This window comes from Triturus cristatus, chromosome 12 (genome assembly GCF_964204655.1).
Source record: "Triturus cristatus chromosome 12, aTriCri1.1, whole genome shotgun sequence".
NCBI lineage: Eukaryota > Metazoa > Chordata > Amphibia > Caudata > Salamandridae > Triturus > Triturus cristatus.
The window spans coordinates 515,487,809-515,512,063 of record NC_140595.1 but is presented as its reverse complement, the minus strand read 5'-3'; the positions used below and the strand labels follow the sequence as shown (position 1 = coordinate 515,512,063).

General features: G+C 51.5%; 1 protein-coding gene across 7 annotated transcripts in view; it reads right to left on the bottom strand.

The window, feature by feature from the left end:
- The window catches only part of CHD9 (chromodomain helicase DNA binding protein 9), a 1,905,864-nt gene that overhangs the window by 186,013 nt on the left and 1,695,596 nt on the right, over positions 1 to 24,255 (bottom strand). For all 7 annotated transcript variants that reach the window (XM_085637757.1, XM_085637759.1, XM_085637761.1 and 4 more), the window contains one exon: positions 1,033 to 1,254. In XM_085637757.1, coding sequence (XP_085493883.1) covers positions 1,033 to 1,254 — 222 coding nt within the window. The remainder of the gene's footprint in view (positions 1 to 1,032; positions 1,255 to 24,255) is intronic.

Sequence of the window (24,255 nt, the reverse complement as noted above, 5' to 3'; positions counted from 1 at the left end):
TATGGCCATGTCTGAACTGGGGTGGCAGAGTGGGCTAAAGAACGGTGATGGATCAAACCCAGATCTGTTGACTGGGTGTGAGTGTTTGATTGGTTCTGATGCTCCGTCCATCACCACCCTCTTTTGTACCGCTTTGTTCGCCATAAGTTGGCAGGGTATGCTCAGACGTGAGTTCCTTGCTCACTTTGCCACTGGATTCAAGCAAGCCTGGCTGAAGACGGCTGAAATGCCAGAAACCGGTCCTAGGAAGCTTGTTTTCGGTCCAGGGAAGGCATGGCTTGGCGGTTCGGGCTGGAATGTTCCCATGAGGCACAGGGTCAGACTGATTTGCATATGGCCATGTCTGAACTGGGGTGGCAGAGTGGGCTAAAGAACGGTGATGGATCAAACCCAGATCTGTTGACTGGGTGTGAGTGTTTGATTGGTTCTGATGCTCCGTCCATCACCACCCTCTTTTGTACCGCAGAGCACAAACCGGAACTGCGTTGCACGCGGAAAAGTAAGAAAATGACGTAGGTGCGCCGGGGTGGGACTTATGTGACCTCACTGACGTCACGTACGCGGACGACACCTGGGCGGAGTCGCGTGATGCCGTCCCTGCTGCGTGCAGGGATGCTGTGCAAAAAAGTTTTCCGGGTCTAGTCTCACACCTGGGGATAATACTACGTGAAGGAATCTGCGGCTAGTAGTCTCTATCAAATCCACATGTTCATACACAGGAGCTCAAACAGGTCAGAGAACTTAATAGACTAACATTAAAATATATATTTACATTTTTTCTCCAAGGTTCATTTTGATGTGACATTGATCTGAATAACTTAGATGTATGACTTATTAGGCAGAAGACATACATGGTTCAAACTTTATTCCTATTCATCAACATTTCTAAGTAGGTAATGCGTAAGAAGAGTACAGAACAATTATAGGACACGTTTCACTGCAGAATAATTAATCATGGACAAAGACATGCTGCATGAAAATTAACTTTGGGATCTACCCCCTTTTTATTTTTTGGCATAACTATATACTTACAGGTATAAAAGCTCCTAAATCCTCTACATAACCAGGATGTTCTTGAAGCCATTTTTCGAAATCTTTCCTTTTTGGTGCATCCTCACCAGCCAATCGTGTTCCATCTTTCAGGTTGATGACAGGTACAGAGCTTTCCACATCAAGCAGCCTTTGGGTGGGTGCACAAGCTAGCGTAGGCTTTAATGAAGGAGCAAATGTTGAATTGGTAATACCTTGACTAGCCTACAAATAAAATAAGGAATGGAAGCATATTAAAAATTGGACTCATTTACTACTAAAATTGGTCAGAATAGCCCAATAAAAAGAAATGGTTCAAGAGAAACATTGCATCAATCCTTAACAAAGCTGACTTCTCAACAGAGGAACATGGTCTCTTGTGCAGGAAGTCTAACAACAATCATCATACTAAAATTAATAATTTCGATGCTTGGGGTTATTCTAGAATCACATGTGGCTCCTTCTGGAATCAAATGGTTGGGTATGCAAACATTTTCAAAATATGAACATGTGATAGCTATAGGCCACAGACTGTGCCAGAGTCACTAGGACACTGACTGAATGTCCACAATCCCCAAATATAGTGTTACCATTTTCAGATTCTTGTTTTGGCCAGTGGGTTTTGAAGGGAAAATGCAAACTTGTAGAATTCTTGAGTGGGGAAAAATTACCGTTAGTGAAAGAGTTGGAAGCAGAAGAGAGGTTTAACAGTGCAATTTAAGCCGTTGAAGAAGAATCATACTTTAAAATGTCTTTTGTCATTGGAGAACTTGAGAAATCGGAAGCTAAGGGGGCCTCATTATTCACGTAGCCATGTATAATAAATGTTGTGAGGAAAAGGTGAATATTATATGGTGTGGCTGTGCAACCTCACCGATTAATACAGTTGCCAGCCCCTTTGGGACCCATACGTTTTGTCTGGCAAACCGATAGCTCAATCCCTCTACAAGCAATAATTGAACATCATACAGAAAGTAACACTGGCACCCCACAACATGTAGTATTATGCAGTAGGTGCCATCAGTGTCTATTTCTAAAACTCATGGCGATCACCTCCGAGCAGCATTATAGGTCTCCACAAGACACCAGAGCCCTGCATGTCAGCTTGCTGGAGCTTACTGTGCCCTCAAATCTCACTAGTCTCATATCCCAGGTCTCATATACTGCGCTAGGGCAGATAACATTCACGACCTCATGTAGCTTGTTGAGCAGTATAAATCTCAAAAGGGGGCTATATGTGTTTGGGTCAATTATTTTCAGGCATTAGCTCCCAGTAGTCCTCTAGCTGTTATTAACAGAAGGCAGCGTCCGCCAGCCAATCTTAAATTTTCAGGCAGCCATGGTGTCCCCAGTGCATGGCAATACTCTGCTTAGCCAGTAGGAGTAGCATGGCCGTTAATCTGGGTGTGCTAGCAGGGATATCTTTGACATAGCCAAGGCGAGCAACCAGGGGTCTCCTTGATACAGAGTGACTGACTGTCACTCAGAGGTATAGACAATAGTCCAAAAGCCAGATACCCCAGGATAGCTCAAGGCCAGATGCAGAAAGTTAGTGACTTCACATCTGCAGTGAAAGCACCCAGCATCCAGCACAAGGCCCATCTTGCACATAACAGCTGGTGTGCAGTAGGCCCAGGGGAGATACTGGACATGAAGAAATCAGCAATGGTGGGAGAGAATGCATGTGTTATTAAAACATTTACATTTCTCAACAGTGAAGTCCTTCTCAAGATCTTCCATCCACCTGTCAAAGACTCTGGGTTTGATCATGGGGGCTTTCAGCTGCATTGTTATGTACAGCATGGCAATCAGTTTTCTAGGGGAGCGGCTAGTAATTACAGTACATAGGGCATGCAAAGTTGGGGGCTCTCTGGGTAACGTGGGGTGTACTGCTCCATAGCCTGTAGTAGAAGAAATTATCTAACAGTATCGCTCAACCAGTTCCATGCCCACGTTGTGCACCTGGCCGTACCAATTTCAGCAGTCTGTCTTGACGGTGTATCAAACATTACCAAATAAGTGACAGGGTCTGCCATTGTCTACCTTTATCACAGTGTGGGGTAAGCATTGGATAGGGTGGGACTAATGATGAGCATATTGGGCCTGTGCACAGTAGTAGTATAGTTCAAACTCAACCCTCTGTGCTCAGGGAGGTGTGGTGGGAGGGCGAGTGTCTCCTAGGAAAATCTTGGTTGTCTGTTTACGTCCGTTTAATCACAAGGAAGCATAGGCAAGTGAAAAAGGGTATTGTGAGGGGCATAGGGATGTTTATGAATAAGTAGAGACATTTTGGGAGGACCACCAATTTAGCAATCACCAGTCACCCGTAAAAAGACATGGGCAAGCACCTCCACACATGTATGTGCTCTTCTAGCTACACCACGGCTCTCTCATAGTTTTCTCGTAAGAGCTCCATATCACTACTGATTTGAATTCCTTAATATTGCATAGACTTACTCGACCATTACAAGAGGAATTATATTGGGAATTAGTGTACTGCATCAGTCAGGGAAAAATTACAGATTTCATCCAATTAACTGAGATCCCAGCTAAGAGCTTTAAGAGTATAAACTCGCAGAGTATAGGAGCTAAATTCGGTACGGGGTTTCTGATGTAGACAGTGACATTGATGGCATACATAGATACAGGTAGTTGAGGTCATGCTCAGAGGGGTGCTGTCTCAACCGTGCCGTGAGGTGTTCCATAGCGACTGCACATAGAATCGGGGAGAGTGAGCATCCTTCCCTCGCCCCCACTGTTAATGACTAAAGGGGTCTGATCTTATTTCATTAAGGCGCATTCAAGCCAGTGGTAGCATATAGAGGAGGGTAATCCACTCGAAGAATGTGGGGCTGATCCCGTACCGAAGGAACAGTGCGAATACAAAAGGCAATTCCAGGGAGTCAAAAGCATTTATGGCATCTAGAAAGATCGCTACCACTGTAAGCTGTGGTTTCAGAGTATGTAGCAGGGAAAAGAGGGCGCAGAAGTTGTACGAGGTAGAGCGCCCTGGAACGAAACCATACTGGTCCAGGCAAACTATGGTGGGGAGTAGTGGTAGCAGCCTTGCAGCAAGCAAGTGAGCGAGGATTTAAAAGAATCAACGTTAATCATGGATAGTGGCAGGTAGTAATCTTATAAATGGGTGGGCTGGCATGGCTTGAGGATCGTGATTATTGGAGCCTCATAAAAAGAAGGCAGTAAGTGGCCTGGCCGTCTAGCCTCCTCAAACATCGCCAAGTGCAGAGCATGAAGATCAGAATTTTCTTTGTAAAATTGGTAGGTCAGCTGTCTAACCTAAATGCTCTTTCTCTGGCCACACTGCGGATGGTCAGTGACATCTTCCACTATAAGTATTGTAAAATAATGCTGCATTACTTAGTCGATGCCCGCTCAGGCATTCCCGACATTTTGTCTCCTATCTATGAAGGCATCGGACATCCGACTACTCAAACAATCGGAGCTCCAGAGTGGCTGCTGCCGGTTAAAGCACCTCTGTCCGGAGGCTAGTCCTGACCGCCACTGTAGGAAGCTCCAGGCCCAAGAACTCAGCCGCCCTACGCAACACACGCAACTCCCCTTACTGTGGCTCCCTTCTCCATAGCCACAGTAAGGGGAGAAAGCATACCAGGGTCTGGTGAGGTATCCAGACCACTAGCATCACTCAACTCCTCTTTCCAGTCCAGTTCACTCAACTGGTCAGCTAAAGTGTCACAAGACCCCTCCCAGAACTCCTCATCCTCTTCTGGCTGCCACTCAGGGTGAAAAGGAACGCAGGATAAAACAATGGTACAAAAGTACCACTAGGCGCCGGATCCGCGGCTCCGTGTTAAGGTCAGGGTGGAGGCCGAGGTAGACACCGGCTGGGGACACAACCGGCGTCGGAGGGGATGGAGGTGCAGTCAGTGGATTTGACACCGGAGGAAGTGTCGTAAGGTCGACCGGAGCACATCCAGGCCTGGATCCCAAGGGGCCCTGCGACGGTGGGGACAAAGCCACCGGATTCAAAGGCCTAGAAACCCAAGCCGAGTCTGCAGGGTCTGAAGGCGCGCCGGCGGATTCGGGCTGCCTAAAGATCGAGTGGAGGGCTTCATAAAAATTACGAAGTTGGGCAGGGGTGGCTCCGGCTCCTGGGAAGGGAGGGAGGTTCGGAGTCGACCCAACAAGCTCCGCGGGGCGGAGCCGGACGACTATCTTACGCAACCCGCGTCGCTTAGTCCGACGGACCGGGAGAACGCAAAGAGAGACGGTGCTTCTTCACCTTCTTTTTGTGCTTCAACTTACCCGAAAACAAAGACTTAGACTATGAGTGGTGGTGATGGCTCCGTGACTGATCCCGCGACCTTCCTCTCGACCGGGACCCCAAGCGGCGCGGAGCAGACTGCCGGGCCTTGAGAAGCTTTTTGGGGCAGCTCCAGCAAAGACTTCGGGTTCATGGCCCGGCAGTCGGACCACGACTTCAGGTCGTGGTCGCGCTCCAAGTACCAAAGGCACACGAGGTGCAGGTCCGTAACCGACATCAAATTGCGACAAGAGTCGAAAGCCTTGAAGCAAGTTCAAGGACGGGACATCACTATGTGCAGCAGGAGTAGAACGACTCGCAAAAAAGTCAACAAAAGTCGAGAAAGAGTAGTCAAAAAGTGACTAGAAGTACCACTCTCTCCGGATCTGCACGGGCTGGGGCAGAAAAAGAAAGAACGGACATCAGTGCACGAGGGCGGCATCTAAGTAGATACAACGTCATCCAGATCCAGTTTGACGCCTGGGGGTGATTATAAGATAAAGAATCTGTAGGAGAGTAGGGTCTGCTTTCTATGTTCACCCCCACTTTTTGCTTTTGCTTCACTTGTTTTCGACTTAGATGTGGCTGTGGGCCTGCTAATCAGAACCACAGCCCAGCTGTTCTATCTAAATTCATACTATGTACTTTAGGTACATAACCCAATTGGTAAGGATCACCTTCTAGGGCCCTGTACAGTGTACCTTAGGTACCCAGGGCATAGGTGTGCCCTAGGCCTACCAGGGGCTGCAGCATGTATTATGCCACCCCTGGCTGGCCTTCCATTATGACACAACTGGCTGATCACTCAGCTGGGGCAAGGTCGTGCAATCACCCCTTGCTTAGGTGTAGTATTCCTATACCTACCTTATATATAGACACATGGGTAACCTATCAGTCACTCCTATGGCAGGCCTTAACAATCCTGAAGGCAGAGTGCTTGGTAACATGTGAGATGGTGCTCTAGCATGAGCTGAGCCTGTCTGCAGCTTTCGGAACCATGTCCTTATAGCTGTTCTATGATATCGCATACCATATACTCTTAAAATGCCTTATAATCCTCGCGGTTATGGTAACTATGGTTTGGCTTTATCAAAACATGTCGTGTAAGGTGTCTAACACTGTGGAATACTACCCCCACACCATTTCTGGAGATGAGGATAGTATTCCTCCCTTCTAGAGGGAGAAGACATGTTGAAGACCTACTACCCGGTTAAAGTTAACCAGAGCCCCAGCATTACAAAATTGATGCTGCTGCCACAGACACAAGTCTGACCTCCTGCTGATGGGAGTCCTTCCAGCGAGGGAGGCTTGGACAATAGGCTTCCTGCCTTGGGAGGTGCTTGCACCACCCTAGACAGGCCTTAGTGTATTGGGGCAGGGAGGGATGAATGAAACGAGACACTGCCTGGGGCACACAAGGTGTCGCATGCATAGTCCAGTTCAAACCAGTGCTGGGGCACTCCAGCCCCAGTCCTGGCGCGAAACTGGACAAAGGGAAGGGGGGTGTAACCACCCCCCTCCCTGGTCCCACCCATAGGAGGGACCTAGCAGGTAACCCAGCCCCCCCGATTAGTATAAGAGTGGGAGCCGAGTCCCTAGGACTTTGGATTATCCTGATAACTGAAACTTGAACAGAAACTCTGGACCTTCGACATTCGACTACGGAAGAAGACTGAAGAATCGCCCTTGTGGCCAAGGAGTGGCCACCCTGTGCAAACAGGCACCATCAAGCGACCTGCCGTTTGCTTTGCTCAACGTTCTACGAGGAACCGACTGCAGAGCCCGACCAGCGCCTTGACTTCCAGACTTCTCCAACCCTGATCCACATCCACAGCAAAGCTGAGATCCGTGGAGGCGACGAGAGACGGGAGACCGGCTAACTGGGAAAATTGGATACTTGCTTCCAGCGCAGCTTCTGAGGCATCCTCGAAGTTGTGCTCTGGGGATTGAGAAGCCCCAGCCCCGAGCACCATCTGCACCGAAGATCAGCCCTCCACACTCCACGAGTTCTGCGTGGGGCCCTTCTGCATTTTCCTGCTCGACGCGTCTGTCCGGTTGCTTGCCCGTTGGCTAGTGACCTCTGCGACGACGAACCTTTGACTTTCCACCGCTGGTCTGGCTCCTCCAGACTGGCCCTTGCTTCTCTGTGAAAGAGAAGCACCTCAGGCCTTCCTGGTCTGCAACAGAAGCGAATCCTTCATTCTGCGTGGGTTGCGCTTGCCAAGGCTTGTTGTGTCCCAACTCGACATCGACGCCGCCGACAGCAAGAGCCCTCGTGGGACAGCTCGCCTCCTGGTTCTGGTCATCCTCGACGCCTCCTGGTACCCATGGCTGCTGCAACAAGCTTCACCTCTTAACCTGCATCATTACGACATCGCCTGGTTCCTTCCCGGCTCCTGGCTGGTGACCTAGACTCTGTCCCCTCTGCTTGCAGGTATCCTCCTTCTTGATTCCATCCTTGGAATCCACCGGACACTCTTCACTGACTGCCTGTCAGCATCTTTTCTTCAGGCATCCATAGGAGTCGACGACGAAACCCGACACAAGTTCACACCTATGCACCCGCAGCCCGTCGGCTAGGTAACTTGAGTACTCCGGTTCTCACAAGGGTAGTGACTATCCTAGGGTCTAGATTCCAAGTCTCGAACTCCTAGTTCCTTCCGAAGTGTCCTAAAACTCTTAATTTCTAAATACTACTATTTCTATCGACTTTAACGCATTACGCGCGAGTGTTTCCACTCTGCACCTGAATCCCGAGGGCCTCCCACTGCCTAGCAACTGATAGGATAGTGTAGCCCCAGCGATGGCCTAGGCCTAACCTGTGTTTGTGACAGTGGTTCTTATACCACTTACTTAGTATATGGTTTGCGTGGCCCCTAGGGCCTAACTGTATTACTTACCTGTGTGACTTATGTATGCTTAAATAAGACTGTGTTGTACTTACCTCGAATCTCAAAGAGTGCTGAGGGTATTTTTGACTAGAATAAATACATTCTATTTTTATAATATATCTGTTGTGGTGTCCTTTCATTTGGTATTCAAGGGGTTGCAAATGGTATAACAGCTGGCTTCACATGCCATACAGAGTTTAGCCTAAGACTGCTCTTGTCCATGCTACCACTAGGATAGCTGGTCTATAAGGTTGACTTTACAACCAATCACCATAAGGGTTGTTTGGACTGATACAAGGTGTACACTAGAACTAGTGACATCATATATCAGGCCAACTTCTCACAGAATCTATAACTAATAGTCTCTTTCAGATGAATGTATTACAATATCCATTTTTAATGACGCAGTCTCACATATTCAGAGGTGGATCCCGATGCTAAATAGGAGCACATATCAAAATGGTGGTCGTAGCGTTCCGTAAAGCTTGACCAGACAGGTAGGTAAAGCCCAACAAATGCTTATAAGCAAAATGCTATGTGCAAGAGTCTCTGACAAGTAGCCTTTCTGAGATGCGACAACAATAGTTTGTTCCGTGTTATGGAATGGCAAGGGATTCGTCACATGAGAAACTTAAATCTAAAAGGCTATATTTTAACCATGCTAATAACAGAGCTATCCCATACCTCCGTCCCATGTCTCGGTCGTAGTACCAAACAATTGAAGTCTCAGAGTCAGATGATCGAGAAGGTCACACTTTAAGGTAAGAAAAGATCATGGAGCTAGAGAGAGGACTGTATCTAGATCATAAGTAGTGCATGCAAAACTGCCGCCATATTTGAATGTACGTACCGTGTGAAATAAACTGAGTAATGTGTTGGGCGTTTGCCAGGTAAATTAGTAAGTGTGTTGGTTGACTACATACAGTACTGAGAATGTCAAAAGGAGAGAAACATGTATTGGCACACACAATAGATTCATCTGTGCATAAATGGTTGGTAAGCGGTGTCAAATAACCAATGTAAGGCATTTAAAGCACAAGTTACTACTTGTGTAACGATATATCTGTGAGAGACATTAGATAGTGATAGATTCCTTACCTTACAATATCCCTAGGTGTCAGACTGGATCTGGAAAGTTTGCTAGCAGTATCACTGCCCGTCAGTAGGAGGTGTTGTGCGGCTCGCTGGCGTTGTAAGCGCTGAGATGACGTCACAGACTACTTAGGCGCTGATGTCAGTTCTGTACACAACTTTCCACGCCAGGAACGCAGAGCCATGCAAGAAACTGACCCCTGGTGCCAAGAAACTAGGGCCCTGAAAGGGATGACCTTAACCCTAGAAATCAGTTCGCAGAACGGGGAGGATGGGTGGGGCGGTAAGGAATCTATCACTAACTAATGTCTCTTACAGATATATCGTTACACAAGTAGTAACTTGTGCATCTGAAAGAGACACGTTAGTGATAGATTCCTTACCTTAGAATAGATACCCCAGCAATACCATCCCCGGTGGTGGGTCTGCAAATAGATTACACCAGAAAGTCACGGAGAACAGAACGGCCAAAGAAGCAGTCTCTCCGGACAGGACAGTCAAGGCAGTAATGCTTGGTAAACGTGTGCAGCGAGGCCCACGTAGCTGCCTGACAAATGTCCTGCAAGGGGACGCCGCGTCCCAAGGCAGTAGTGGCTGCTGTTGCCCTGGTAGAATGGGCACGCAGCCCCACAGGAGGCTCCTTCTTAGCCAACGAGTAACAGGCCTTGATGCAGAGAACGACCCACCGAGAGATGGTTCGTTTGTGCACAGCCCGACCTGTTTTGGCGCCCACGTAGCCAACAAAGAGCTGGTCATCCACCCGGAACTGTTGGGTGCGGTTCAGGTAGAACGAGAGCGCACGTTTTGGGTCCAGACGGTGGAGCCTCTCTTCCTCTTTTCCAGGATGCGGAGGCGGAAAGAAGGTAGGCAAAGTGATGGTCTTCCCGATGTGGAAGGGCGTGACAAACTTTGGCAAAAAAGGAGGACGGGCCCTTATAACCACCTTGACCGGATTTACAGAAAGGAATGGAGGTTTGGAAGAAAAAGCCTGGAGCTCACTCACTCTTCTGGCAGAGAAGATAGCTACCACGAAAGCCGTCTTAAGAGTGAGAAGAGGCAAAGGACAGGTATGAAGGGGCTTGAAGGGAGCACACATCAGATATGTCAAGACAAGGTTTAAGTCCCACTGAGGCATTATGAACGGCACGGAGGAAACATGTGCGTAATGCCTTTTAGGAAACGGTTAACAACCGGGGACTTAAAAAGAGAAGGCCAAAGAAAGAAGGAACAGAAGGACTTCGGAAAGAGGGGCAGAAAGGGGATCCACAGCCTTAGCTGTGCACCATGCCACAAACGTCTTCCACCTGCCGGCGTATACCGTTTTAGTGGAGGGACGCCTGGCTGCCACAATGACATCACAGACTTCGGGAGGAAGATCAAAAGCTGTCAACTGTCGCCGATCAAGCTCCAAGCAAGGAGGTGGAGGCTGGACAGGTTCGGGTGGAGGACCGTCCCCTGCTGCTGTGGCAGAAGATCCTCCCGAAGAGGCAGTCATATCGGGGGATCGATCGCCATGCTGAGTAGCTCGGGGTACCAGTATCTTCGTGCCCAATCCGGAGCCACAAGGATGAATTGGGCCCGGTCGCGCCAAATCTTCTTCAGCACTCTGGGCAGAAGAGGTATAGGCGGAAAGGCGTACAATAGACCGCAACTCCACTCGCGACGAAAAGCGTTGCCTAGCGAGTGCCGCCTTGGAAATTCCAACGTGCAGAACTGATGACATTGCTCGTTCTCTTCGGTGGCGAATAGATCTAACCAAGGCTCTTCCCACTGCTGAAAGAGACCTTGCACCACATCCGAGCTCAGACGCCATTTGTGATCAGTCAAGCACCGGCGGCTGAGTTCATCCGCCCTGGCATTCAGAGAACCTGCTATGTGTTGAACCACCAAGGTAATGCCTTGATGTTCCAGCCATGTCAAGAGGCCCAGAGCCTCCTGACATAGGGTCGAGGACCCCAGCCCGCCCTGTTTATTGCAATACCACATGGCAGTGGTGTTGTCCGTGAACACCTGCACCACACTTCCCTGGACAGAGGGAAGGAATGCCTTCAGTGCCCGAAGCTCCAAAAGGTTGATATGGAGCCGGGACACCGCCGGAGACCAGAGGCCTCTGATCTCTGCCTCTCCCAAGTGGCCTCCCCATCCCAGGAGGGACACATCCGTCACCACTGTGTGCTCTGGTTGGGAGAGGGATCTGCCATTGACCCAATCGCGATTCGTGAGCCACCACTGCAATTGTCGTGCAGTGCCCTCCGAGATCGGACAAGATCTGACAGGTTGCCCTGATGCTGCGCCCACTGGAACGTCAGGTCCCACTGCAGAGCCCACATATGCTATGTGGCATGTGTCACCAGCAGGATGCAGGAGGCCATCAGGCCCAGAAGCCGGAAGGTCATCCTGACAAACCCGGGACAGAGGCTGAAAGATCGGAATCATAGCCTGAATATCCCGGACTCGCTGCTCGGGATGATAAACCCGAAACAGCATTAAATCCGGAACCGCTCCGATGAAGGGGAGCTTCTGAGAGGGACTCTGGTGCTACTTCGGCACGTTGGTGGAGAAGCCCAGCAAATGCAGGAGGTCGGCCGTAGTCTGAAGGTGGTTGACGACTGCCTGGGGCGAGCCCGCCTTCAGCAACCAGTCGTCGAGGTAAGGGAAGACTGACACCCCTGACCTGCGCAGGTGAGCTGCGACCACCGCCATCACCTTCGTGAACACCCGAGGGGCGCTGGTAAGGACAAAGGGGAGCACGGCAAACTGAAAATGCTCCTGGCCTACCGTGAACCGCAGTTAACGCTGGTGGGCCGGCAGGACGGGGATGTGAAAATATGCGTCCTGCAAGTTCAACGCTACCATCCAGTCTCGAGGGCAGCCAAGACCTGAGCTAGAGTCAGTATTTTGAACTTCTACTTCCGGAGAAAGCGGTTTACGTCCCGAAGATCCAAGATGGGACGCAGACCCCCCTTTGTCCTTCTTGGGGACCAGAAAGTAGTGGGAATAACAACCACTCCCTACTTCCGGCCCATGAACGCACTTGATGGCCCCCTTGGCCAAGAGGGCCGTAACTTCCTGCTGGAGAGTAGCCTAGTGGACCTCCGACATGCGGTGGTACCTAAGTGGCATGGCTGGAGGGGTGGACTGAAAGGGAAGGGAGTAACCCTTGTGGATGATCTGCAACACTCACTTGTCTGATGTGATCGCATGCCAGTGGGGGAGGTAATGGCGGATCTTGCCACCCACTGGCGTGGGGTGCTCCACAAAGCTCAGATTAGGAAGGTTTGGAGGTAGAAGCAGCGGAGGTGGACTGACCCCCACGCTCATTCCCAGACCCGCCCCTGCAGAAGAAGCGTCCGCACTGAGGCTGGTTCTGCACATGTTCCTGAAGGAACATGCCTGGGCGCCTCTGCCGTGGCCCTGAAAGGAACGAAAACCAGGAGTGGCCGGGCTTTTTTGCGGAAAGACCTAAGAACTTGGCCATGGCCTGCGAGTCCTTAAAACGCTCTAGTGCACTATCGGCCTTATCGCCAAACAGACGAGTGCCATCAAAGGGCATATCCATGAGCTAGCTTTGGACATCTGGCGAGAACGCAGTAGATCTCAACCAGGCGTGGCGATGAGGCGCCTCAGTCGTAGAAATCACCCTACCCATTCAGTCTGCGGTGTCCAAACCACAACGAATGGCGAACTTAGCCACATCCTTGCACCTCAGCAACAGCTTGGGACAGCACAGCCTGGGTCTCTTCAGGACACTGAGGCAACAGCCATATCCCACGCCGCGAGGAAATAGCGACCCAATAGGCATGCGGTGTTCATCGACCGCAGCCCCAAGCTGGCCGAAGAGAACAACCGCTTACCGAACTGTTCCAGCTTCTTAGAGTCCTTATCTGGCAGAGCCGTGGGAAAGGCACTCTGATGTCGAGGCTTGGATGAACAGGCTCTCAGGCGTAGGATGAGTGGTCAGAAAAGCGGGGTCAACAGGCACCGGGCGGTGACGCCTGGCGACATTCTTATCAACAGGGGCCCCTGTGGCTGACTGCGACCAAGTGCGCAGCAAGACGTCAGTGAGGGCGTCGTTAAATGGGTGCAGAGGCTTCGACGAAGTGGACGCCGTCTGGAGCACTTCAGTGAGGAGATTAGTTTTGAGGGCCACCGTAGGGAGGTCAAGGTTGAGGACCTCCGCTGCCCGACGGAGCACCATCATATAGGAGGCGCCCTCCTCCATGGTAGGCGGGGGAGAAGCAAACCCCGGGTCAGAGGAGCTGTCGAGGTCGCTGGCATCCTCCAAATCATCCGACGGAGCACCATCATATAGGAGGCGCCCTCCTCCATGGTAGGCGGGGGAGAAGCAAACCCCGGGTCAGAGGAGATGTCGAGGTCGCTGGCATCCTCCAAATCATCCGACCAGTCCTGCTCGGAGTCACACTGACAGGCAAGACGGTCCTCGGACCCCTCCCAGTCGTCCTCCACCTCCGCCGCAGGTGGCACAGACCGCAGCGAGAGAGCAGGAGCCGGAGAAGGAACAAACTGTTTCGGGAACAGCGCCGGCCGGGGCCGAGCCGGCGCTGTGTCCCAATACAGATCCCAGGTAGGAACAAAATGGTCCTGGAACCTGGGCAAGGGTGGAACAAATGGCACCCACTGCGGCGCCGGAGGCGGACCAGAGGGTGGCGCTGGGCCGGAGCCGGCAGCCCCGGACCTTGTGGCGCCATGGCTGGAGCCAACAACGCAGGATCCTGTGACGCCAAAGCTGGATCCGCTGCCGGCCCAACAGGATCCAATCACGGGACAGCGGGGCCCGAAGGTGCACCGGCAGGAGCCCGAGGCCTAAAGAGGTGGTCCATGGTAGCAAGAAATTCTTGCACTTGTGCGGGAGTCGCAGACGGACCCGGGTAAGGTGGGTAGGCCGCGGGACTCCCGGGCTCCGAAGGAGCCGCCGGGGCAGAAACCCTGTCCCCCTCGTCCGCATCCGGAGACCGACGGGGGGACATCTGAGAGCGAACACGCTTCTTCCACTTCTTTTTGAGCCGTTTCTTACCCGAATCGAAGGGTGACTACTGCGTCGCCGTGAGCGGTCCCTGGAACGGCCCCTGGACCGGGAATGGTGCTGGGACAGGTGCCAGACCTCCAGCAGCTTCCGGTGCCGCTCCCACAAGGCCTTCAGGGCCATGGTCCGACAGTCCCAGGAGTCGTGGTCGGTCTCCAGGCAGTAGAGGCAGACATCGCGGGGGTCCGCCACCGACATATTGCGACGGCAGGCACCACAAGACTTAATCCAGGCATCCCTACGTGTACCAAGGAATCCAAAAGGGTACAGGAGACAAAAGACTCAAAAAGGGTAGAAGTGACTAAGGTACGTGCTCTAACCAGATCTGCGCTTTCTGGCACGGAAAAAGAAAGATCTGACGACAGCGTGCATGGGTGGCGCCTAAGTAGTCTCCGTGACGTCATCTCGGCGCTTACGACGCCAGCGACGGACGCGGAGCCGCACGACGCCACCAACTGACGCGCAGGGTTACTGCTAGCAAAACTTTCCGGATCCAGTCTGACGCCTGGGGATATTCTAAGGTAAGGAATCTATCACTAACGTGTCTCTTTCAGATATGTGTTTTTTTACATGATAACGATTGGTACAGACAGGAACAAGGGGTGGCTATGGGGTCGCAATCTTCCTCCTCGTATGCCAACCTTTACATGGGACATTTTGAGAAGGTACACCTCTGGTCGGCCTGCCCTCTTGAGATTGTGAAACATATATTGTATTGGGCAGATATATAGATGACGTCTTTGTAATTTGAACAGGGGATTTAAGATCACTAGAGGTATTATTTGAACATCTGAATAATAATACATATAATCTCTTGTTCACCCACAATGTTAATTTTAAACAGATTGAATTCTTGGATGTTACTCTATAAGCAGAAGGTTCCTGAATATCATCCAAACTTTTCAGAAAATCCACGGCGTGCATTTCTATTTTACATGCTGATAGCGCACATCCAAAAGCTCAGATCAATGCCATTCCACTGGATGAAAAGACGAGCTTACGTATAAACTGTAGTGATTACATTACTTTCAGAAAGGAATTAGACCTACTGGAATCTATATTTAAGAGCTGGGGTTATGTGGATGTTACCCTAGCCAAAGCACGCACAAAGATCTCAGGCACTAACCGTAACTCAGTGCTGAAAATGAATGCCAAGAAACGCAAGACAAAACAACGAATAGCACTAATGAACAAGTTACTTACCTTCGGGAACAATATATCTGTAAGAAACATTAGTTAGTTAGATTCCTTACCTTAGAATATCCCCAGGCGTCAGGCTGGATCCGGAAAGATTTTTCGTCAGCAATACCCATGCGCGTCGCTAGGCTTCGTCTGCGGCTCCGCGTCCGTCGTCGTGATCACTGGGATCACGTCGGAGTACTTAGACGCCGCCCTCGCACGCTGACATCATTTCTTGTACATAACTTTCCGCGCCAGGAACGCAGAGCCATGCAAGAAACCGACACTGGTGCCATGAATCTAGGGCCCTGAAAGGGATGACCTTAACCCTAGATCTCAGTTCGCAGAACGGGGAGGATGGGTGGGGAGGTAAGGAATCTAACTAACTAATGTTTCTTACAGATATATCATTACCGAAGGTAAGCAACTTGTTCATCTGAAAGAAACATGTTAGTTAGATTCCTTACCTCAGAATAGATACCCCAGCAATACCAACCACGGTGGTGGGTCTGCAAACCAAGATCACACCAGGAAGTTCTGGAGAACGGACGGCCAAAGAAGCAGTCTCTCCGGACTTGACTGTCCAGGCAGTAATGCTTAGCAAACATGTGCAGCGAGGCCCACGTTGCTGCCTGACAAATGTTCTGCAGAGGGACTCCACGTCCCAGGGCAGTAGTAGCCGCCGTGGCCCAAGTGGAATGGGCCCTCAGCCCCACAGGAGGTTCCTTCTTAGCCAAGGAATAACAGGCCTTAATGCACTAAACGACCCACCGAGAGATGGTAGGCTTGTGCACTGCCCGCCCCTTTCTAGCGCCCACGTAGGCAACGAAGAGTTGTTCGTCCACCCGGAACTGTTTTGTGCAGTCCAGATAGAAGGAGAGCGCACATTTTGGGTCCAGACGGTGGAGCCTCTCTTCCTCTTTCGAGGGATGCGGAGGCGGAAAGAAGGTGGGCAATGTAACAGACTGGCCGATGTGAAAGGCAGAAACCACCTTAGGGAGAAAGGAAGGACGAGTCCTGAGAACAACCTTGTCCGGATAGACAGAGAGGAAAGGAGGTTTAGAAGTAAGAGCCTGGAGCTCACTCACTCGTCTGGCAGAGGTGATGGCAACCAGGAAAGCAGTATTAAGAGTCAGAAGACGAAGAGGACAATTATGAAGTGGCTCAAAAGGAGCGCACATCAGATAGGTTAACACCAGGTTCAAGTCCCACTGAGGCATTATGAAAGGGACAGGGGGAAACATGTGAGTAATGCCTTTAAAGAATCTAGCAACAACAGGGGACTTAAAAAGAGAAGGCTGATCAGGAAGCCGTAAGAAGGCAGAAACAGCTGAAAGATATCCCTCGAGGGTGCCCAGAGCAAAGCCCTGCTGGGCCAGGGAAAGAAGAATGAGGAGAACTTCAGAAAGAGGGGCGGAAAGGGGATCCACAGCCTTTGTTGTGCACCATGCCACAAATTTGTTCCACCTGCAGGCGTATACCGTTTTAGTGGAGGGACGCCTGGCTGCCAGAATGACATCACAGACTTCAGGAGGCAAGTCAAATGGCATCAACTGTCGCCGCTCAATCTACACGCATGGAGGTGGAGGCTGGAAAGGTTCAGGTGCAGAACCGTCCCCTGCTGCTGCGACAGAAGGTTCTCCTGAAGAGGCAGTCGAATGGGGGGATCGATTGACAGACTGAGTAGCTCGGGATATCAGTATCTTCGTGCCCAATCCGGAGCCACAAGGATGACTTGGGCCCGGTCGCGCCTGATCTTCTTCAGCACTCTGGAAAGAAGTGGTATAGGCGGAAAGGCGTACAACAGACCGCAACTCCACTCGCGACGAAAAGCGTCTCCGAGCGAGTGCCGCCTTGGAAATTCCAAAGCGTAGAACTGATGACATTGCGCGTTCTCTTCGGTGGCGAATAGATCTAACCAAGGCTCTCCCCACTGCCGAAAGAGGCCTTGCACCACGTTCGAGTTCAGACGCTATTCGTGATCCATCATACACCGGCGTCTGAGTTCGTCCGCCCTGGCGTTCAGAGAGCCATGTGTCGAACCACCAGGGTGATGCCCTGATGTTCCAGCCAAGTCCAGAGGTGCAGAGCCTCCTGACAAATGGTCCACGACCCCACCCCGCCCTGTTTGTTGCAATACCACATGGCGGTGGTGTTGTCCGTGAACACCTGCACTACACTTCCCCGTACAGAGGGAAGGAATGCCTTCAGTGCAAGCCGGATCGCCAGCAGCTCCAATAGGTTGATATGGAGCCGGGACTCCGCCGGAGACCAGAGGCCTCTGATCTCCGCCTCTCCCATGTGGCCCAGGAGGGACGCATCCGTCACCACTACATGCTCCGGTTGGGGAGGGGAAGGGAGAGGGATCTGCCACTGACCCAATCGTGGTCCGTGAACCACCACTGCAACTGTCTTGCAGTGCCCTCCGAGATCAGGACGTGGTCGGACAGGTTGCCCTGATGTTGAGCCCACTGGAACTTCAGGTCCCACTGCAGAGCCCGCATCCGCCACCTGGCTTGATGTACCAGCAGGATGCAGGAGGCCATTAGACCCAGTAGCCGCAGGACCTCCTGACCGAAACTCGGGATAAAGGCTGATAGATCAGAATCAGAGCCTGAATATCCCGAACCCGCTGTTCTGGAGGATAGACCCAAAATAGCGCAGAGTCTAGAACCGCTCCAATGAAAAGAAGCTTCTGGGAGGGACTCAGATGCGACTTCGGCACATTGATGGAGAACCCCAGCAAATGCAGGAGGTCGGCCGTAGTCTGGAGGTGGGAGACGACTGCCTGGGGCGAGCCCGTCTTCAACAACCAGTCGTCGAGATAGGGGAAGACTGGAACCCCTAATCTGCGCAGATGAGCTGCGACCACCGCCATCACTTTTGTGAACACCCGAGGGGCACTGGTGAGGCCGAAGGGGAGCACGGTAAACTGAAAGTGCTCGTGGCCTACCATGAACCGCAGGTAACGCCGGTGGGCCGGGCAGGACAGGGATGTGGAAATATGCGTACTGAAAGTCCAAAGCTACCATCCAGTCTCCAGGGTCTAGGGCAGCCAGAACCTGAGCTAAGGTGAGAATCTTGAACTTCTCCTTCTGGAGGAAGGCATTGACGCTCCTGATGTCCAAGATAGGGCGTAGGTCCCTTTTGCCCTTCTTGGGAACCAGAAAGTAGTGGGAGTAACAACCCCAACCTACTTTTGGGTCAGGAACACGCTCGATGGCCCCCTTGGCCAAGAGGGCCGTAACTTCCTCCTGCAGAACTTGCAAGTGATCCCCCGACATGCGGTGGTACTGTGGTGGCATGGCTGGAGGGGTCGCCTCGAAGGGGAGGGAGTAGCCCCTTCGGACGATTAGCAGCACCCACCTGTCCGACGTGATGGTACGCCAGTGGAGCAGGTGATGGCAAACTGCCACCCACTGGCATTGAATGGGCCAGAAAGGTCAGACTAGGAAGGCTTTGAGGCAGATGCTGCTGGGGCAGACGTGGGCTGACCGGCTCTCTGTCCCACTGCTCCACCTCGGCGGAATCCACGTCCGTGTTGAGGCTGGTTCTGCGGCCTGTGGCTAGACGAATGTGCAGGGGGCGCCCTTCCTTGGCCACGAACGGGGTGAAAAGCGGAAGTTTGCGGGCACGGGTCCGAGAGGCCCAAGGACTCGCCCGTAGCCCTGGAGTCCTTAAAGCGCTCCAGCGCACTTTCCGCTTTGTCGCCAAAAAGGCGACGGCCATCGAAGGGCATGTCCAGGAGTGTGCTCCGGACATCACCGGAAAAAATCGTGGATCTCAGCCAGGCGTGGCGACGAATCGCCACCGTCGTCGCAATCGCCCTACCTAGCGAGTCCGTGGTGTCAAGCCCACATTGAATGGAGTACCGCGCTGCATCCCCCCCTCAGCAAGAGCCTTGGCGAGCTGTGTCCGGGCTACCTCTGGACACTGGGGCAGCACGTCCGCCACCGTATCCCACAAGGAGTGGGTTCTAACGGTCCAAAAGGCACGCGGTATTGATGGACCGCATCCCCAAACTGAGGGAAGGCGGTCTGGGACGTAGAGGCCTGGATAACCAGGCTCTCAGGAGTGGGGTGCACTGAGAGAAAGCTGGGGGTCGCCGGAAGCAGGGCGGTGGCGCCGGGCCACGTTCCGGTCCACAGGAGTAACTGTAGAGGGCTTGGACCAGGTGCCCATCAGAACGTCAGTGAGTGCTTCATTGAACTGCAGTAGAGGCTCCGAAGAGCTTACTGGCGGTTGAAGCACCTCAGTGAGGAGGTTAGTCCTCACGGCCTCTGCAGGGAGCTCCAGGTGAAGGGCTTCGGCAGCCCTGCGCAGCACCACAGAATAGGTTGCACCCTCCTCCGTAGCCACGGAGGGAGGAGAGATGAAGCCAGTGTCCGGTGAAGTATCGAGACCACTGGCATCCCCCAGCTCGTCTGCCCAGTCTTGATTAAAGTGGCACTGCTGTGCCAGAGGGTCCTCAGACCCCTCCCAGTCGTCCCCATCATCCAACTCCTGGTAGACAGGTTGAAAGGACAGAGCTGGGCGGTAGATGAATTGCTCATCCATCGGCGCCGGAGACGGCACCGGGTGGCGCTGCTCTGATGCCGGACCGGGGCTAAAACTGGGGACGACGTCGTCCTAAGACGGCGGCACCATAGGGGCCGGCGCCGGCGGAGGGGTCGTAAGGTCAACCGGCATCGACCGGGATCCAGGCCTGGATCCCACGGAGGACTGCGGCGTCGGGACCGAAGTCGACGACGGTGCCGGGGCCGTAGCCGCCGGCTCGCTAGGCCTCCCAAGCCGACCCACGGTGTCCGAAGGCGCGCCAACAGGCCGCCACGGCAGAGCGAGACTCCTCATGGTCATGAGGAAGTCACGAACCTTGTCCGGAGTCGCGTTAGGCCCAGGGACCGGAGGATATGGGGCCGGACGCGACTCCTGCAGCTCCGATGGAGCTGCGTGGGTGGTGCCACCCGAACCCTCAGCCGAGTCGCGCGACCGGCAAGGGGAGTCAGAAGAGCGATGTCACCTCTTTGACTTCTTCTTACTGTGCCTCGACTTACCTGAATGCGAGGACTTCGAACCAGACTAGCGGTGATTACTTCGGCTCCGCAACCAGTCCCTTGACCTCCTCCTCGACCAGGACCTCGAGCGGCGCGGAGCCGACTGCCGGAGCTCGAGGAGCTTGCGGGACCACTCCCGCCTAGCCTTCGAGGTCAAGGCCCGGCAGTCGGGGCGCGACTGGGCATCATGGTCGGCCCCAAGGCAGTAGAGACACCGACGGTGGTGATCCGTAACCGACATCAGTTGGTTACAGGCATCGCATGGCTTGAAACCGGGCATCCCTACCGGCACCAGGAGTCGAGGTCGACTCGAAAGATGAACCAATAAAGTCCAAAAAGTTTAGTCAAAAAGTGACTAAAGGGTATGCTCTTACCGGATCTGCGCTTACTGGTGCGGAAAAAAGAAGAACTGACGTCAGCGCAGGAGGGCGGCACCTAAGTACTCAGACGACGCCATCCCGGCGATCACGGCGCCGACGACGGACGCGGAGCCATAGACGACACCTAGCGACGCGCAAGGGTATTGCTGACGAAAAATCTTTCCGGATCTAGCCTGATGCCTGGGGATATTCTAAGGTAAGGAATCTAACTAACGTGTTTCTTTCAGATTACTAGTTATTGTGAACAAAGCCAGCATATATATAAAATACTGAATAGACACTGGCACATATTGGAATTGGACACAACCATAAAGAAATATATATCTAGGAGACCCATGATAAAATACAGTAGAGGCAGGACACTTTAGAAATCTTTTGTGCCCTAGTTATATCACACGCAAAGCACAGGACGACATTGGCTTTAGTCTACCTAAGAAACCCAAAGGATTTTTTTGAAGCACCAGATGTAACGTATGCAAATATGCCATCGATAAAACCAAGTGTTTCCAATATCACACTAAGTCTAAGTGCTACATACAACAGTTTGTCAGCTGTAACACCAAATTTGTCATCTATTGTATAGTTTGCACAAATCAAAAGGTTTGTGTGTGCAATACAATTAGACCCCTTAAGCACAAGTTACTACTTGTGTAACGATATATCTGTAAGAGACATTAGTTAGTGATAGATTCCTTACTTTTTTAAATTTTTTTATTAGCAGTTTTAAAGTATACAAGTCAAATGTAACCATAACATTTTGGCCACAGTACAACAACATCCGTCATCCTTTTTCATTCCTATTCAAAGTCCCTCTATACCCTCCGTTCTCCAATGCAGGTATTATGAGCACTCAGTTCACTTGATGCAGCTGTACGTATTGAGTCAAGTATTTCCAATAGTCTCTTGGTTTCAACCTGGTTGGAAGTTCTTCTTCATATGTCTGTAGTGTATCTTTAAAATACGTTAAATCAGAGATCCAGTCTTTGATTTTGGGAGCCTTCCTGCCATTCCGACACAGTGATATTCTCCGTTTGGCCAAGAGTAGCGAAATCACACAGAACTTGCGCTTCTGGGCCTGCACCCCAGGAATTGGGCCCAGCAAACATGTGCGAACAGTGCATCCAACCTCGCTGCCCACCATGGCCCCCAACATCTGCGTTACTTGTGACCAGTATTCCGTAATTGCCTTACAAGACCATGCTATGTGTACAAAGTCCGCCCCCTCTTCATTGCAGCGGCCACATCTAGAATCAGAGCGCAATCCATATCTATGAAGCCTAGCAGGTGTGTAGTATGTCTGGTGTAGGTACTTGAAGTGGAGAATACGCAGATTGCCATTAGGTGTTAACATACCAGTCAGTGCGCAAGGTACAGCCCATTCTTCCCCTGTCAAGGGTACATCTAGGCATCCATTCCATTTCTCCATTGCTTTATGTGTATTTGCCGCTATATCGCTTTGCAGTTTAGTATAGAGCGTGGATACCAAGTTCTTAGCCGTAGGAGTGGTGATCAACCACTGCAGGGCGGACAGCACCGGTGGTTCAGCCGGGTAAGTTGGATAGAGTTTTTTATGGCACTTTGTAGCCTGTGATAGTTAAATTGAAACAATAATGTCTTATTGCTAATGAAAGACAGGTTGTCCAGTGTTCGCAAAATCCCATCTGCGTAAAGATCCCCCATAGTGTCGATACCCACCTGCCGCAACAGTCCCACTCCCACTTCTTCCTGGGTGACCGAAATCTCTGTATGCTAGTGGAGTCGAAGCGCCGGGGCATATAGTGGCAGTTTGTTAGCCTTCCTACCCATAACATGCCATGCCTTATTTGTGGTATCTATCGTGTTGATGTCGCTTTTATGCAATGGAGGCCTATGATGGGTTATAACAGCGTCTAGTGGAACTGGTAGAGCATCACCTTCCTCTATTGCAGCATGTGTAAGGTACGGGACTTTGTGATACCAGAAATGCGCATATTGTGCTTGCGCGCAGAGGTAATACAGCAAGAAATCGGGCACTCCGAACCCTCCCTGGCAGTAAGGCAATGTAAGAGTCTGTAATTCAATCCTGGCCAGTTTACCCGCCCAGATTAGCTGAAGGACCAAAGAGGTAATTCGACGAAAAACCTCCGCTGGGGGCTGAATGGGTATGTTATTGAAAAGATACAATAGTTTAGGTAATACCACCATTTTCACAATAGCGATGCGGTCGGCCAAGGACAGCGGTAGTTGAATCCATCTCCTCACTTTCCCTTCCAGTGCATCTATTGCCCTCCCATAGTTAGTTCGAATACATCTTCAGGATCTCGGTGGGATTTATTTATTTGGGAATCTTGTATAGCGCACAGATACCCCAACGGGGTGTCCCGGCGCTTATGTGAGAGCTGAAGCTGTGTCTGAACTCAATAAGTATTAACAGAACAGAAATGTTTTCAGAGCTCTCCGGAAGGGGAGTTCCTCCTGGATGGTCCGAATGGACACGGGTAGCTTGTTCCAATGGAGGGAGGCACAGACTTGGAATGTTTTTTTCCCAGAACGAGCTTTTTTAACTCTGGGGGTAGAAAGGAGATGTTTGGAGCTCGAACGGAGAAGTCTGGTATTGCTATATGGACGAAGGCAGGAGGAAAGATATGCGGAACCCTTTCCCTTGATCGCACGATGAGCAAGGGTAAGTGCCTTAAATTCCGCCCTTTTATGAACCGGGAGCCAGTGCAGCCTATGTCGATGAGGAGTGATACGTTCACGAAGGGGGAGCCCACAGACCAGACGGACAGCAGCATTCTGGACTGTCTGGAGGCCCAGGGAGAGACCAAGATACAGTCCATTGGCGTAATCCAGATGGGAAGTGATTAGAGCCTGCACGATAGTTTTCCTAGTGTGACTCGGGAGGAAATTGATGAATTTTTTCATCATCCTAATCTTAGAGAAACAGGCCGCGGATACCGACTGGATTTGTTTTTGAAAAGAGAGATTGGTATCCCAGATTACCCCGAGATTTTTGACTGAGTCTTTAGGTGAAGGGGGTGAACTCAATTCAAGACGCCACCACAAGTTAGGGTCCAGAGGCGATGGCTGATGGAAAAATATAACCTCGGTTTAGCCAGCGTTAAGCCGGAGGGAATTGTTGTCCATCCAGCTAGCGATGTTACGGAGGCAGTTTTTCAACGGGTCAAAGGTGGATTGGGAAGGGGAGTCAAATGAGAACAGAAGCTGTAAATCATCAGCATATGAAGTGGCCTGTATTCCAGATTGAGTAATGATCTCGGCCAAAGGGGAAAAATAAACATTAAACAGGAGGGGACTCAGTGAG